The 18,107-nt window shown below is 38.4% G+C and overlaps 1 protein-coding gene and 1 pseudogene across 1 annotated transcript in view; both read right to left on the reverse strand.

Moving 5' to 3' along the window:
• Positions 1-18,107, reverse strand: part of PDK3 (pyruvate dehydrogenase kinase 3) — a 62,500-nt gene that overhangs the window by 9,354 nt on the left and 35,039 nt on the right. The window contains exons 3-6 of the mRNA XM_039872471.1: positions 13,804-13,922; positions 8,554-8,631; positions 1,537-1,613; positions 109-210 (exon numbers count right to left, since the gene is read on the reverse strand). Coding sequence (XP_039728405.1) covers positions 109-210; positions 1,537-1,613; positions 8,554-8,631; positions 13,804-13,922 — 376 coding nt within the window. The remainder of the gene's footprint in view (positions 1-108; positions 211-1,536; positions 1,614-8,553; positions 8,632-13,803; positions 13,923-18,107) is intronic.
• LOC120610221 (uncharacterized) lies at positions 16,745-16,862 on the reverse strand (annotated as a pseudogene).

Genomic DNA, 18,107 nt, shown 5'->3' on the forward strand with positions numbered 1-18,107 from the left:
ATGACACTGCATAAATGTCAGCTTTTGTCCCTTCCCTCTGATTCCTCAATGTCTAGATACCATTAAACTAACCGATAATTAAAGTACATGTGCAAATAAAGCAGTTACCTTAATGGACAAATCTTCTTTACCCAAAGTAACAAGAGTTTTAACGGATGGATAGCTTTCTTTTCTATCTTCATAGAGTTCAACTGTAGCTCTCATTGAGTTCTGAAATAATAAGACCTTTTTTTCTAGCATACCGCTCACTCGCAAACCACAATTAAAAAAAAACAAAACTGGCACAACATTACTTATACACAATTCTCTTTCTTGCAGGGCAAATATTAGTTGTATTTATACGGCCTTTTTTCCCTCTAATGAGGTTAGCTAAATCTGTGTTCTGATCAAGAAAAAAACTTCCTGTTGCTTTGTTTTTCAACTAGTTTTAGTCCCATCTACCATACTAAACATCTATTTTTCTTTCCTTCCTTTTATTTCTTTTTGTTTTGCTTTAGAGTATTCAGATTATTCAACTTTTAACCAAGAGGAATGTTTTTATCACATGTAATGAGGCTGAGAGCCTCAGTGATTCGTATTAAACCCTATTTATCAGTCTGCATATACAGAGCACCTTTCCTCTAAAGAAGATGGAAAACCTGAGAAGATTCATGCTTCCCACAAAAATTAACCATTTGGCTGAAGAAAAAAAAAAGTAGAAGAAATGTCAGTTAAAAAGAAATTCTGAAAAAGCCACAGCTGTTGAAGAGAAAGTTCACAACTGAATGCCCATTTCAACCTTCAAGTGTTACATCAATAACAGTATAATCTGGGGAAACAAATGAGCATAATTGATTTTCAGGTGTTCAATTTAGGGCTTCAAACAGTGGAAGAAATAAAATTTTAGCTCAAACGCCTAGTGCCTGTTGTATTGCTACCTGTAAATGTCATTAGCTACTGGTTAACAAAAGCAACAGCTTAAGCTGTAGAGATTCTAAAGACACTTTTTTTTTTTTTGCCCGGGGCGGAGGTTGGGCGTGTCGGGGGGGTGGGGTGTGGGGCCCCTTCTCGGCCCAGCCCTTCCACATCTCTCTCCTCTGCCTCTGTCAGGTCTTCAAATATGTAAAAGGGTCACGGTCAGTCCCAGGACTGGAACAACTGCTAATGCGCAATTAATGTTCGGAGGCCTAAATACATATAAACATGCTTCTCTTTTGATCTGGCTACCACCAATAAAGCCTCTGCCAGGTCTGGAAACTAAAAAAGCATCTCTAATCTCATAACTAAAGAAAAACAGAATGGATTTTACATAAAAATCACTAAAGTACAATTAAGCTTCAAAATCAATATGTACTAATATTCACAAAAACTATACTGTACACAGCAATTTTTCATCTCCCAGTGTACAAATTATAAAACCCACAGGATATCAGAACTAGAATTTTAAAAATGCTTATGTAAAACCTTTTTCTTATGCTAATGTAATGAATCCATTATGCCCTGAATCAAAGTAATTTAAAATGAAGGCTTCTTTCCATGTTGTTAAATTCCACTTACCTTGAACAACTCAAATAGCATGTGAAACAGATGTGAGGGCACATAAACTACCTGAATAGGTTTGTTTGGAGCTTTGGCTGAAAACAGAGACAAAATCATCAATGAATAAGGACCAAAACTAGAAGAAAGTCAAGAATGTCTGTGTTCAATTTTCCAAGTGCATAAGAACTCTATAAATTGTTAATTTTGGTTTCCATCTCTAAAGGCAGGACTGAGCAAAAGCAAATGTTTCGAGGTCCAACAAACTTGGGGTGATCTCCAGTTCCTTCACTCTATCAGCTATGTGACCTTGGGAAAATTACTCCATCGCCCTGAAACTTAGTTGAGCAAAACTGGAATATTATCACCTGTGTAATAATGTTCTGAGCATTACATAAGGTCATCCAAGTGTCGCTCAGTGTTTTTCAAATTGGGAGACACCCGCCCCTATCACTGACCCCTAGTAGTCAGCAGGGAAAACGCGAAGCCACAGAGGAAAAGGGGCACATCTTGGTAAATTAAACAGTGACGTTAAATTCTGTTACATTATGACAAACAAGGCATATTATAGAGTAGAATGTAAGGTTTACCTAACTTTTTTTCTACTAGCACCTAGCAGACGAACCCCTAGAGACCTACGGCCCTTCCTCCTTGCATCAGGGATCGTCTGGGGAAAATCTGAGAAACGCCAAATTCCACATCAAATGCTAAGAACAGCGTGGGCTATAGAGTAGATGCTAGAAAATTTAATCCCTCCTCCTCCTCGTGACCTGAAATCACTTAAGAGACTGAAACCACGTGAACTTTCTCAGGCAGGACATACTCATATTGTAATTTTGACCTAACCACTTCCTCTAATAAAGTACATAATTAACAGTAATATAAAGTAGAGCGAACAACTGTTTGGTTCTTAGCAGTTTACAAAGAACTTGCACATACATTATCCAATTGAACCCTTGTGACGATACCGTGTGGCTTATGGGGTGGGTGGCATTAATATGGGTGAAGACACAGGCTATGTGACTTCCACCATAACAGAAGAGGTGCCGAAACTGGACACCTGAACCAAATACTTTTGATTCTAAATTTGGAACTTTCAATTCTAAATCTGTGAGTTACTAAGTAATATATACAAATTATTTAAAAATTTGTTAAAAAGGATAAAAGTAAAAGTCTCTGCACCCTTTCCCATCTCGCCCCCCAGACCGCACCCAGAGGCAGCCTCTCATTATTATTTCTGCTTTAGTCTTTTGGTTGATAATATTTACATTCTGTTTTGTAACCCTAATTAACCCTTCCGTACTTTGCCTATGGGTTCTTTTTTATGAAGCTGAAAATCGACAGTGTTGGGAACATCATAACTAGGTAAATAAATATGGATCACTGCGGAGCGGCCGCAAGAGTGGACCAGGGCAATATTTCCTTCCCTATGGGTCCAAAGACATGATTTATGTGTCACTTGAATGAGAATGTTCTCGGCCTAAGGTGAAATGGATTCTCTTTTATCTTCCTCCAACTGCTCAAAATCAGACTACCCTTTTTAAGTTGCCAAATATTTGGACCGTGTCTTTCTGATAGAATTTTATATATTTCCTGGAGCTTCTAAGGACCCTTCCTCTGGGGTGATTGGATAAGAAACATGCTTTCTTCTTCACGTCTCTAAGATCTTCCGTCTTCTTATTCTAATGCATGGCATCCGCTCCATTCTTTAAGACTTTTCAAATTAGAATCGATTGCTTTCCAAACGTGCTGCGTGGCCATCATCCTCAAATTGTTTTGATCGAAGCTCCAGAATGTTTTAGTTATTTCTTATATCCCTATTAAACACATCATCAAGTCAGTGAGGAAATCTATCTCAGAAAGGTGTTCATGGGAGATACATTTCTCAATCCTTATTCCTCTGATGCATTTGATTGAAGGTTTGGCTGGATACAGAATTCTTGATCCGAAGTCATTTTCTCTCAGAATTTAGGAAGGGGGCGGGGGGAGGTGGTCTGCCGGCCATGACAGTGCAGCCTGTCATGTTTTCGTTCACGTGGCTGGCTTTCAACCAAGGTCTGATACTCCTTGGTTGTAATCTTGTTGAAGAATGAGGGACTGGATTAATCATCTGAGGTAGCTGGTGTTTATCCCTCCACTTCTTGGGCCCTCCCTTAAATGGGAAAGATGACTCGAATCTCTGTGTACCTGGTCAAGACCTTTCAACTGGCTTTAGGACGAGCGGATAGTAAGCTGGACTCTGACCAGAGGGTCCCCCAAAGCTTGAATGAAGAGGGCTTTACTTTGAGCTAATGATACACAAACAGCCCAGTTTTTTTCCAGGTTGTTCCTGAAGAAAGTTCTCGAGTTTTGATTTTTTGCTCAGGGGAAAATGCTTGTGACTGACTCCAGGCAGAGCCCAGGCAAAGTCCAGGGCTCTCCATCACCCCTCCATGCTCTACACCAGCTTTCAACTAACCCCTACCATTTCCCTTCGGTCCCTTGCACCTCACGGTTCTGCTCCCCAGTCTCTCCAGGATAACCTCTGGCAATCAGGTGCCATCTCTGCCCGCAGCCTCCCCTGTGGCTTCTTCTGCTCTGTCACATTAATCAGAATACTTCTTTCCATCTGGTTACCCTCTGGCAGGAGGTGGGATCAGCGGTTCACTGAAGTACTTCCTGGTTTCTTTGCTGTTTTCCTTTGTAGTCCATTATTGTCATTTTAATGGAGCTCCAGGAGCACACTGAATGCTTACTCTAGCTTCTACCAAAAGGGCATGATTAGTTATACAAACAGCGTTCTGAATTCAACCTTTTCACTCCAAATCTCGGAAAAAAATTAAAATACCTTTGATAGTTTTATTGTGTTGGGTATTTTTGTTTTTTTTTAGTTCAATCAACATTCTCTAGGAACCATCTGAAGTCTTGCTCAATCACTTGTACTTCTGGGGTGGGGGGTCATTATAGTTTACATGCCTTTTAGAACCAGGTCGAATGTTTTCGTCCATGACTCTTCCCTAATCCTGGGCTTTTATATAGTGGATCCTTAGTAGATGTTTATTGACTTTCAGAAATGGATATGAACTTTCCATCTAAGGGTACATTTTAAAAAGTCAATGGGAAAAATGTTTCAGGTTTTCCATGCTCAAGACTCAAGAAGAGTCATACTTGTGTTCAATGTATCTTAAAAAATAGTTGTGATACTATTACTTTGTAAAATAATAAAAATAAAAATTAAAAAGCAAAAAAAAAAAAGACTCAAGAAATAACAGTCTCTATTTCGCACACTCATTGTTCCAAATACCATTCATTTAAACAACATTTAAAGAATAGCAACAGAACTCAGCAGAAAAAAAAAAAACATTTAAGAGAAAAAGTTGCTTGGCACTTTTAGAGATGGTTAATCAATTCCCAAAGTCAATGGATAAGGCTGTTGGAAACAATAGATAGTGTGGTTCCAAGTCACACTGGGATCAAGTCCCGACTTAGGCATTTAATAGAAATATTAGTAGGTACGTAACCCATCTGGACCTTGGCATTCCTTTTCTGAAACTGCACAGTACATATCTCCCTGGGTTAATGTAAAGATTAAATGAGATAATGGTGATAAACTAGTCTACACAGAGCCTGCCACATTGTAAGCAGTCAATAAATGTTGCCTATTATCACTACTAAAAAATTTCTACAGTGTTAACGGAGCTACCAGTAATGGCTTTTCGATTGCTGTACAGAACCACTTGTCTGAAAATACCCAGAAAAGCACACAATATGGGAAAACTAGAGGTCAAAACTCTCAGGAGAGATGCATACTTTTTCTATGAAACCTCTTAAAACAAAATATACATAGTATGAAATGAAATTTTTCTTTCCCACCAAACCTAAAGCTAGGAATCAATCTCTTGACATAAAAGACTAATCTAGAAACGGTGAAAAATGCAAGTAGTAACCATAACTCTTATATTTCCTAAGTGAACCCTGACTTCTAGTAGCCACTCTCTTAAAAATATCCAGCACGTGCCTGGTACCGTGTCTGAGGCCCTAGAAACATTATCCTTTTATCACCACGCAGGGTGAGCTTACGGATAAAAAAGCTGAGCATCACACACAAAGTGACATGTCTAAGGCCAATGTATCCTAAGTGTCAGAATCCAGATTTCTACCACCTGCATAGCTACAAAGCTCACGTCTTTCCTCTAAGCCATGTTGCCTTACCATAAGGATGCAAAAAAAAAAAAGGAAAGGTGGAAATGTTTACTTGCTTAATGTTTTTGCAAGTGATTTCTCAAGAGAATGAGAATGCTGAAATGAGAACAAATATGATGAAATGGCTACTTGTCTTTGGAGAAACCCACACAGGTTGCCACAAGTGGTGAGTCAGAAATATTTGACACCTAATACAGTAAATAAAATTCTGTTATTTTTAATGCTCTTGTTAAATGTGCTACAGGAAGGATAATAAAAGAAGTTTACTATAGCTGGCCCCCATATTCAGAATTCCAGTGATGACTGGTACGTGCTGATGGTGTTCACACAGTATGTTCTACATAATCCTATTTCCTACTTTCTCAGGGGTCTACATTGGGAAAGAAAAACACCAAAACTTCAGAGGAAAAGAAGGTGATATGTCAAACTAACAGAACTTAAATTCTCAGGTAGCAATAACTGTTCTTTTGGGTTAACGGCAGGCTCACCTAAGTGCAGAGCAGAGGGCAGCAAGCGCTATCACTGACTGTGGTTAAAGGCACCCGTTGGGTCATGGAAGCGTCTTGAAAGGCAGTGCAATGAAAAGAAATCCATAGGTATCTGGATCTATGGATTCACACGGGCACTGAAAAGAAATCCATAGGTATCTGGATCTGATCTGATCTCTCCCTGAAAACAGTCAGTCATCACTCTGTGAGAGACACGTGCGCACACTCTCTCATAATGAAGTGCAAGTGCCTACTTAGGGTGTTCACGATCGACCTCTGAGCTGCATTTCTAACGTAGAGCTTGTTAGAGCTAAAGCATAGTCTTTAACTGCACTTGCAAAGAAATCACAAATATAAATCATAAATACGTTATCCAAAGCAACGGGAAACTAGAGGCTGCCTGTAACCACCGGCATTCATTTATCTTAATGATGGAGAAAAGGGCTTCAAAGACCATGCGGGAGACGGTGCCAAAAATAGTCATAAAGCTCTTCTCCTGGTGGGGTGCGCTGCCCAGCATGACAGCCTCGCTGGGAAGGAACTTGCTGACACAGCTGGCACCTGAGAATCAGCAAGAACAGGCTCGCTGCTCTGGCCTTCGGAGCGAGTGAGGCTGCCATTCATGCAAAAGAGCAATTGGTTACTACCTGTGAATTTAAGTTCCATGTTTGACAAATAAAAATCTGGACAGTGAGGTCACGTCCTGCCTAGCCAGGAGGAAGAAGGAAAGAGAATATTAAGATGCTTCTACACAACAGTACGCAAGCGAAGTCCACTCGGCTCTGGGAGTGTACTGATTCAAAACAGGCTCAACTCTTCTCAGAGAGCCCAATGGGCTTTGAAAGCAGCTTTGAGTCCAGACCTTCTAGTAGAATTTAGAGGCAAATGTCCTATAACAGCAGCCTGAAGTCTTTTCAGTTTTTGATCTCGTAAGATAAAAACATTTTTGATATGTTATTGAGAGGGAATTTGCTTTATCTTTAATCGTAAATGCCCACACCCTAAGACTCAGTCGTTCCATTTCTGGGGATCTAACCTACAGAAATCCTTCCACGTGTTCACAAATTTTCCCGCTTTCCAAACACACACGCGCGTGCACACACGCGCACATCTATCTTCACTGGGAAATGACTGAATAAATTATGGCAATCTACACTATGGATAATTTCTAAATGACAATACATGCAAAGATCTTCAGGTGAAGTGAAGAATGCATTATGTCTAACCAACGTACTTTACACTTGAAACTAATAAAAGAAAAAAAAAAGAACGTATTATAAAACATGTATAATTTCAATCCCAATTACGCAGAAAGAAAAGCTTTGTACAGGACTGAGAGAGTAGTGGGGACTTGCACTTTTTACTCGATATTTCTGTATTGTTTGTATTTTTATAACGAGCACGTCTCTTTTGTAACTTACAAATAAAAAATAATAGTAACATGGAAATACAGACTCATACAACTAATATAAAAATCAGCTATAACCCCAATATCCAGATAGCCATTGTCTGTATCTAGGTGCTAAAAATCCTTCGAAACATTTTCCAATGAACTTACAAACTTTTACAAACTTTTGTAGCCTGTGTTTAAAAAATTAACTTTTCCCATACACTAAATATTCTTTTAACACGTTATTTTGAATGGCTGCATAGCATTCTATCTTACGTGTGTACCACCATTTTACTTAAATAATCCTCTACTGTGGAAAACGTGGGTTGTTTTTAAATTTTTCTCTATAAGGAAACCACTGTGACCACCACTCTTATACGTACATCTGTATTTTCCTACAACAAATTTTCTGAAGTTTAATTTACTGGACCAAAGAATATGACCATTACTAATTTAATCTAGTGGGTCAAGGAGAAAAGAGCATTGTTAGCATTTTTTGAGAAAAGCTGTACCAATTTAAACTTATACCAGAAATGTACAAGTGTTGGTAAGAGTATTTTTCTGGGCAGCAATTTAAAGCAATAAAATGTTTTAATCATTGCCATTTTGAAAGACAAAAATGGCATTTCCCTGTGATTTTGTTTGTATTTCTTTGACTAATAAAGTTAAACATTTTTCCATCTGTTTATTGACTGTTCGTATTTGTTGTTTTGAGAACTGCCTATTTATACCTTTGTGCATTTTCTACCTGGATTACTTCTGTTCCAAGAACCTTCAGTTCTAATAGATTATACATTTCTGTACAAAAACTCCTTACAACAATATAGCTAGTTGACCACAAATATAGAAGAGGTTTTAAAAATATATAAAAGATTTAAAAAGCAGCATAATTTTAGGATTGCATTGAAATATAGCTCAGGTATAATCATATTTTTAGGCAGCTTATCTGTATTTAAGGTTAAATTATTTTTCTTTTACCATTAAATTCTTCAACTTCCAGCTCTGGAGCTGCCATGTAATACTGTTCACACAACATCTTGGCAGTTTCATAGGCATCTGTCAAGGAAAGAAAAAAAAGGTTGGCGGCCGCACTAATAACATAGGCACAAATAGACAGATAGACAGAGAGACATAATAGAATAAGCACACAGGGACAATTTCTAACCTGATGGGGTTAGAATTAATCAACTACTGCCTTTTTTTAAAATAGCCTTTTTGGCTATAATAGAATTACTAAGACTGAACAAAAATTTCTCCTTCTTTAAAGTTTTAATGACCATATCAAAAAAAAAAAATCCCAAAGAAACTGCACTAGTAACAATATGGCAACCTGACTGAATTGTAGCAAAAAAAGATATCTGTTGTAATTTAAAAAATAATAATGCCAATAGTCTGAAGATTTGCCAATTATTCGTAAACGAAACATCAACAAGTATTTGCTGAATGAATGAATTTCCACGAGCCACACACTCTAAGTTACTGGAGACACTACCATAGCTTGAAACTGTCCTTTAAGTTAGTTAAAGGTAGCAGGTTGGGCTGATATTTATCAAAGTCCGAGGACCAACAGCTCCCTTTTGAAAGGGGGAAAAATAAAAACATAGGGTAAGAAGATCGGGGCCATTACAGAGACAGATGGAAGAGAGAATTCAAGTTACATCCCAGCAGATGGGGAATCATTTCAGAAAGCAAAAGTGCATTATTATACGCTACATGTGTGCCTTTTCTCTTAAACTGTAAACAATTTGAGGTCAGGGTTTACGTCTTATATTTGTTTTGTAACTCAAATACAATTCAGTATGTGCCTGTTGGTCAATAAATATTTCTTGGTTTGAAACTTTTGAACTGTTTCGCTAATTTACATTTTAAAAAACAGCTTTATTGAGATGTGATTCTCATACCAAACAATTTACCCATTTAAAGTGTACATACAACTCAGTGGTGTTTAGTGTGTTCGCAGAGCTGTGCACCCATCACCACAACCAGCTTTGCATTTTCATCACCCCAGAAAGAAACTCAGTAACCATTAGCAGTCATTCCCCCCATCCCAGCCCTGGGCAACCACCAATCAGTTTTGTCTCAACAGATTTGTTATTCTGCACATGTCATGTAGAGTCTTATAACATGTGGCCCTTTGTGTCTGGCTTCTTTCACTTAGCATGATAGTTTTTCAAGGTTCATCCATGTTGTAGCATGCATCAGTACTTCATTCCTTTTTGTTGATGAAAAATATTGCATTGCACAAATATGCCACATCTTGTTTACCTATTCATCCTTAGATGGACATTTGGATTGTTTCCACTTTTTGGCTATTATGAATAATGCTGCTATGAACACTCATGTTCAAGTTTTTTGTAAACATATGTTTTCATTTCTCTTGGGTATAAACCTAGCAGAGGAAAATTGCTTGATCACATGGGAGCTCTATGTTTAAACGTTGGCAGAACGGCTAGACTGTTTTCCAAAGTGAAATTATTTTTTTAAGTTTTACCTTTACAATTTCTAAAGATCACATATTCAAATTACTTTAAAACGATTCATGGGTATTCACAACTGGTATCGGCTTCATGGAGAAAGGCTCAAACTTCTTTTACATTCTCCATAACAATACTGTGCATAGAGCAGATACTTGTTTAAGATTCAAGAGGTAAGAGAAAGAGGGAAGAGAGAAAAGGAAGAAAGGGGAAAAAGTAAGCCCTATAGAATTTGAATATGTTAAAATTTGACATATCAATCTAAAATAATACAAAGATAAGATTGGGGTATGTTCAGACTATAAGTTTTGGTTCATTTATCTCATATTTCTACCAAATTAAAAGTTTACAAAATATTTGACCTCAGTCTAAAAATTCTAACAATAGAGATGTTAGGATAACTCTGACAAGATGAAATAATGAGGGGTATAGCCAAAGAAAATGTTAGTAGGAGGAGAAAAAAAATAAAGAGTCGATCGGCGTGAAAACCGACATGAAAGTGGGCCTGAATTTAAACCCTAAAAAATGAAAATTTAGAATTATATTAAAGTTACAAGCTTTTTCCTACGGTATAATAAACCTCATCGAATATTTGTAAAAGTACTTTCGTAAAAAGAAAAAAAAAATCAAGACTCACTCTTTTTGCTCTGGCTACACCACCAAACAATGCTACATCTCCACCTAGTGACACGATAGCACAAAGCCAACCAAGAACTTCCAGGGCCACTTTACTTAAACCAACAAACACTGAAACCTAAAAATGATGCTTTGTTATCCATATACAAAGCCAATGCAGCTCCACAAAACATCTCTCCTCCAAGTATATAAGATCTTTAAAGATGTTTAAGTATCGTTCTTCCATTCACTATAAAAGGAAAAGAACCCAGTTCCACTAAATGTGCTAGCTCCTCATGGCATTCACTTGCCCAGTGGCATGAGGTTATACTAACATTACTCAGAAAAAGTATTACGCGAATGTAACATGCAGAAGATGGTAGAGCCCAGATAGAAGCAGCCAACTTGGGACTCAAAGACCCAGTGTGGTTCCTAAAACCGTATGTGAATAAGAATTTTTTAAGCATCTACGAATTATAGTGTATCGAGGCTGTAATTAAAAATTACATTGTGATCCTTAAAAAACTCGAGACATCATAATGAGGCTCACATACACAAGCCAGTCAAAAGTATTTGGGGGACAGTAATAGGAAAATCTATATTCCTATGCATCTTTACAAATTCTCACAAGCACATCATAATGCCTTGGGTACAATACACACCTAGTAGGCATTTGATAAGTGGAACAATCCTCTTGCCCATGAGAAATTTCTCAAGGTGTAGTCAACTATACTGATGAGAGATGTTCTTTATGGTTAGACTGGGAACTACAGGCCTAGCAGGTTCCCAAACCTGGCTATATACAGAATTCATTACCAAGTTTTTAAAAAAATACAGTTTATAAAATGAACCCCTGGAGATTCTGATGCAGTAGATCAGTGTTGAGGCCTGGGACTCTGTATTTAAAAAAACAAACAAACAAACTTAGCGAGTCATTCTAAAGAGAAGCTAGATTTGGGGACTACTTGCCTGGAAAGTCAAGACTGGGTCATGCTAATTATGTCACTGTTTCTCCTAGGACATGAATGATTATGGGGTACTGGGGTAGAAAACAGCACATATATGCTCAAACAGGATACTTCTGTTTAAGTGAAATAATATAAAAACAAAAAGCTTTAAAATGTCGCCGACATAGCAACTATTGGCTTATAATTTCCTCTATTCTAGAGTAAAATGCAAGTTCTACCTTTAACGAGCTTTCTAATAAGACTTTTCTATTTTTTAATTAAAAACCAAAATTTTAAAATATGACAATTTACCAAAACACTTTTATCTGCAAGCTATCTAAGCCACTATTTACCACCAATCTTTAAAAGGAAATATTAGGAAACGATTATTACGACCACTAAACGTAAATGCTATTGTTTTAAGAATTTGTTCTCAAGGATAAGGTATTGACATAAAGTAACAAAACTCTGGGTGTGGCACATACACACTTCCTCAGGCTAGAACATCCAACCTGTAAACACATAAGACTTATTATTTTTTATTTAAAAGGCCGAGCCATAAAGAGTAGGGTGAAGGTTCACACAGCAATTAGCCCAATAGATCCAGCCTAGCCAGGAATTCATTTTAAGGAAAAGCACACAGGAAAATTTAATAGATTATGGAGGTTATTTTATTAGATTTTTAAATTAGATGTTCCTATTCAAAATTCACCATAGAACTCTGCTATCAAATACTAGTCTCTACCGTAAATACACACAAACGTTTGTTTACTAATATCTTATAAGAGGCTGGACAAAGATGAATTTGAGTGAGTGATGAAAAAACAAACACGAAGGTGCCAAGGTCCCTAACTTAACTTGGGTCTCATAGGATACAGAAAACCGTAAAGCTCAAGTTTAAGAAGTCACTGCTAGAACAAGGTAATATAAATGACTATAAAGCAGTACAAACTCATGATAACGCTGCTTTTTTAGAAATCCTTTCAAGTTACAAAGCAATTCTAATAACGTATGTCTATCACCAACCTTTCACCCAAAACTCACTCTGAGTGGGAACCAGCAGGATTCTTTTAAGCACTGGACCCTCTCCTACCACCAAACCACAGCCAATTGGAGAAGTGGCGGGGGGCAGGGGACCGGCGGGGCGCAGAACATCTAATATCAAGGGCAACCAATCTACAAGCTGACCAGAATCTTAAAACCTGTGGTCATGGGTGAAAAGATAGGCTGAGCCCATTAAATTCCTCTTTTGAGAATTTAGGATCGAGACGCTTGGCAGGGCAGAAGATGAAAGGATACACTGAGAGTTATCCTGATTCAGAAGGCCTGGAGTGGCCATCATTGCCCTAAACAAGTCCCACAGTCTACAGACAAGAAAGGCAGAGGGGCCAGGATCTGGCAACCCCAGTTTGCAAGGATACACAGAAAACAACGTTGTTTTCTGTTTCCCAGTCCCGATCTCTATAGCTCCAACTGTGAAGTGCTTCCTGCTCTTCGATCATCATGCGACCTAGTAGGTTCTTTCAATCAATCCGTTTCTGGAGCTAGCACGAGTAGGTCTCTGTTACTTGCAACCTGAAGAGTCCTGAGTGAGAACATATTATTTCTGAACCAAAATAATGACACATTCTCAAGATACCATTTGTATGCTATTATGCTAAGCAATAATAGCATATAGGAACAGCACAGGCAAGCTAACATCGCTGTGAGAGCTGATTTTTGTACCAAGTATTTAAGTTTGTACCTTTAAAATGATCTTACCACAGGATTTTCCATTTTATTTCCTGGTTTCTTACAAAGAAAGGAGGGAAAGGGTCACAGCGGAAGGCACCTCCCAGAGGATAATAGAAACTGCTTTACAACACTAATTCTAGCATTCGCTACCACAAGTCTATAATTTGCTGATGTGTAAAGGTAGATATTAATGTGCTAAATAAGCAGCAAGGAGGCATGCTTCGATGTTCTGCACATTCAATTAATGTTATGCAAGATGCACCCCACTTTTACACATTTATACAACTGTCTAGTCAAAAATAAAAATATTGTCCCTACCCTTCTACATAAAAGTTTTCTATAGTCTGTCTCGAGAGATCTAAGTATGGAATCATTGTTAGTTCATTAAGGCTTCCTAAGGCTGTACGAACACATGCGTGCACGCGCAGGCAAGCACACGCATGCGCACACACACACACGGTCATCAGGGCTGGACATTCGACTACGCTTAAACCGTGCGGGACCTTCGCAGCTGAGAAAATCAACGGTAGATCTGTCATTAAAACCCAGGAGTCCAACTCCCTCTACATCAAGCTTCCTAAAACAAAAGTAAAGGGACAAATATTAGCGATAGAGTCAGAAGATTAACTGAGAAATCTCATAGGATAGAAGAAGAAGGTAAGCGGCCAGTGAAAAAATACCGACTCCTCTGAAAACAGGAAGGGAGTGGTAAGACTTCACTAAGAGTCATGGGAAACCGACAGGTGTTACTTTCTCTCCTCGACAGCATCTGGGAGTACTGGGAAAAAGAGCTGCTGAGGCCTGGGCCCTGTGAGACTTTCTGAGGGCTTCTCTTAGGGCCTTTGGGGGTGGAGACTCCAGTGCCTTTTGGCTAGAAGACATGGAAGAACTTCCAGGCCTTCTGACCATTGGGGCTCTCTGCCTTGTTTGTCCTCTCTCATTTTTAAGCCAGAAAGAGCATCTTTTTGGGTATTCTGCTACTCAAAGAATTAAGAGTAGGGCCCACAGGGAATGAAACAGAAAGCTGACTGCTAAAATTTGCTTTCATGTACAGAGAGAAGACAGAACTTTTGGTTTCCTACTAGGTGGTCCGGCTCATTTGGCCGTGGTAGAAAAGGTAAGTGATTTAAGGCCTCATTGAGGAATAAAAATTATGTACACCTGGCTGGAAAAACCATTTGAATCTAGAGATTATAAGTATAGCAGATCAGACATAGGAAGAACTCCAGCGCTAACTGATACAGAGGGCAGAATAGAGGCTATTGCTGTCAGGTACTGAATTCACTCAGGAAGGTCATGTGTGATGGGCCTTAGTGCTGGAGATGGGGAAATACGCAAAGACTATGGGTTTCACAGAGACAGAGATGACTCATATTATTCACAGTTGCATACCGATCTGTAAATTTGTTATTTAAACATATAAAACAATGTTCTCACTGGGTTACAAAAACAGATCATTTTTAATCTCTCTTTTCCCACATTTTCTAAATTTCCTTCAATGAGCACTTTTTATTATTTTGGTAACATGGGATTACTCCATTTAACTGGGAACAGGAGTTGGATGACAAAAATGTTGTATAAAGTGGGAAACCATAAAATATGACTACTATCATAAACATAACTAAAAATGTACATGTGACTATACAACTTATTCCTCTGTCAATCTTTTACTATAAGGCCAAGACCACCTTTTTGAATGTGGATGAGCATGGGGTTCCAGGTCTTTTTTAGATAAACAATACCACGTACATCTATAAATATTCCATTTCCTATTCGTTTAAAGTATAATGAACTTAAAGATAATTGTGAAGCAATCTGAGTGCAGATTCTTTCTAGGATTTTTACTCAGTGCTGCCCTGTAACCTAACAGTTATCTCATTCACAGTCATTTCATTTTGTAAGGGACTCTATCGAGTCTTTCCAAAGCATTCAACTTGATTTTATTGAAGTGAGGCTCTTTTCTGTACTCACATTTCTTCAGTTGACACAACATTTTAATAAATCGTGTAGTCATGACAGGTGGTATAACTTATGCCAATGGTTTGAGGACAAATAAATGACCCTTAGTAAGCATACACTTCACAAGATGGAAGAAACACAACAGCATTCTAGAAAGTATGTACAAGCCAAGCAGACTTAGTGTGCTGTGGGTATCAGTAGGTATGACTTGTGAAGGGAATGAAGTGGGGGCAGAAGAGTTGATTATGTGGATGTTTCTTTTATGTGTTTTTGCATTTTCAGAATCTGAAACCACCCAGCACTGATGCTTTCCTTAAGGGAAGACACTGTCAAGAAAAGCCAACCATGGTTTGAAAGATGCAGTGGGGAGCAGGGAGGGAGCACGCCAGTACTTCCTCATCCCATGAGGTGGGCGTAGGGGTGTGCGTGCTTGCATACGTGTTGGGGAAAGTGGCGTTCCAAGTGGCAGAGGGACCTGGGGGAGATTTTTATTGGACACGGCCTCACTAGGAATCCAGGCTTCAAGTCATGCCAAACAAGGAGTAGGAATGATTAAATGAGAGGATGTAGTAAACTTTGTTCACAGCACAATAGTGGTCTCGCTGGGAGAAAAGTCAAAAGGGGCACAAGAAAGAGTGAAGAATGCTTTGAGTTAGCACAGGAAGAAGGAGGAGAAAGAAGAACATCCGCCTATGGTCGGAAATCGGGCTACAAAGGACAAAGAGAGCAGGAGGCCGCGAGGCGGGCTGTAGGCATAAACTTCCGGTTTCTGTCTTTCGAATGCTGATTAAATTGTTTTGCACATACTCTTCAGCTAGTTTTTAAAAGTACAAAACTTCTGTCCCTAAGAGTGATGCAAAAGTGGATAAGAGTAATTCCAGACCTTTAGAAGTAGACACTCCGGTTAGAGAGGTCAACATCGTCTGATACGAGCAGTATAGACAGTAACTGCTGAAAAAGCAGATTCTTTTTGCCTCAAGAGTCAAGTCGCAACAGGTTCCTCCTCATACTTTCCTAAGAGGCCTCTGACCCACTTTAGCGCTGCTCATCTCTATGCTCTACAGAAGGGCTCACAGTTCCCTGAAACTCCCCGACACTTATCTAGTTGTACTGATTTGTGGTTAAAATCTCTCTAAAAATTAATGAAAGACTATTTGTGAAGAAACGATGAGGTGAAAAATGAATTGTTCTTACAATTTTTTTACGAGAAACTGCAAACATATGCAAAAGGACAGAGTATAATACACTGAACCATCAGGTACCCATTACTAGCTTCAAGAGTTTTCAACACATGCCCAATCTTTTTCACTACCCTTCCTCCTCTGTGTAATTTGGAAGGCAGCTATGCTTGCCACCATACCACCAACGCCAACTGCTCTGAGTAATTTGAAGTAAATCCCACATGTCATTTTATATTATGCATAATATATAGTCTTTTTACGCCTACAGCACCTGGTCTTCCTGGTGGTCTCCCATCCAAGCACTAACCGAGCCCGACCCTGCTTAGCTTCCGAGATCAGACGGGACCGGGTGTGTTCAGGGCAGCGTGGCCAGAGACTATGCATAATATTTTAAAATACCTCTCTTGAAGCTGGGACTCCTTTAAAAACCATAACCACAATACCAATAGCACACCTAAAAAATTAATGATATTTCTCTAATGTCAAAGATTCAGTTGTTTTAAGGAGGTAAGAATATACAATGGGGCAAAGACAGTCTCTTCAATAAAAGGTGTTGGGAAAATTGGACAGATACATGGGAAAAAAAAGAAACCAGACCACATTCTTACACTGTATACAAGAATAGACTCAAAATGGATTAAAGACTTAAACGTAAGACCTGAAACCATAAAACTTCTAGAAGAAAACATAGGCAGTAAACTCTCTGATATTACTAACAGGAATTTCTTTTTAAAGATGTCTCCCCAGGCAAGGGAAACAAAAGAAAGAGACAAACAAAGGGGACTACATCAAACTAAAAAGTTTTTGCACAGCAAAGGAAACCATCAACTAAACAAAAAGACAACCAACTGACTGGGAGAAGATATTCGCTAGTGATACATCTGATAAGAGGTTAATATCCAAAATATATAAAGAACCCATACAACTCAACAACAACAAAAAAACAAACAATCCAATTAAAAAATGGGCAGAAGACCTGAACAGATACTTCCCCAAAGAGGAAATACAGATGGCCAAGAGACATATGAAAAGGTGCTCAAGGTCACTAATCACCAGAGAAATGCAAATTAAAACCACCAAGAGACATCGTCTCACACCTGTCAGAATGGCTATCATAAATAAATCAAAGAACAACAAGTGTTGGCGAGGATGTGGAGAAAAGGGAGCCCTCATACATTGTTGGAGGGATTGCAAATCGGTACAGCCACTATGGAAAACAGTCTGGAGGTTTCTCAAAAAATTAAAAATGGATATACCTCTTGACCAAGCAATTGCACTTCTGGGTATTTATCCAAAGAAAACCAAAACAATAATTCATAAAGATCTACGCACCCCAATATTCACGGCAGCACAATTTACAATAGCCGAGATATGGAAGCAACCTAAATGCCCATCAACAGACGATTGGATAAAGAAGTTATGGTTCATATATACAATGGAATATTACTCAGCCATTAAAAAAAAATGAAATCCTACCATTTTCAAAGACATGGATGGACCTAGAGGTTATTACGCTGAATCAAATAAGTCAGAGAAATAAGACAGAGAAAGGTAAATATCATATGATTTCACTTATATGCAGAATCTAAGGAACAAAAAGAACCAACTAATCAAAAACTGAC

This window comes from Pteropus medius, unplaced genomic scaffold, assembly GCF_902729225.1.
Source record: "Pteropus medius unplaced genomic scaffold, Ma_sr-lr_union100, whole genome shotgun sequence".
Classification (NCBI taxonomy): Eukaryota; Metazoa; Chordata; class Mammalia; order Chiroptera; family Pteropodidae; genus Pteropus; species Pteropus medius.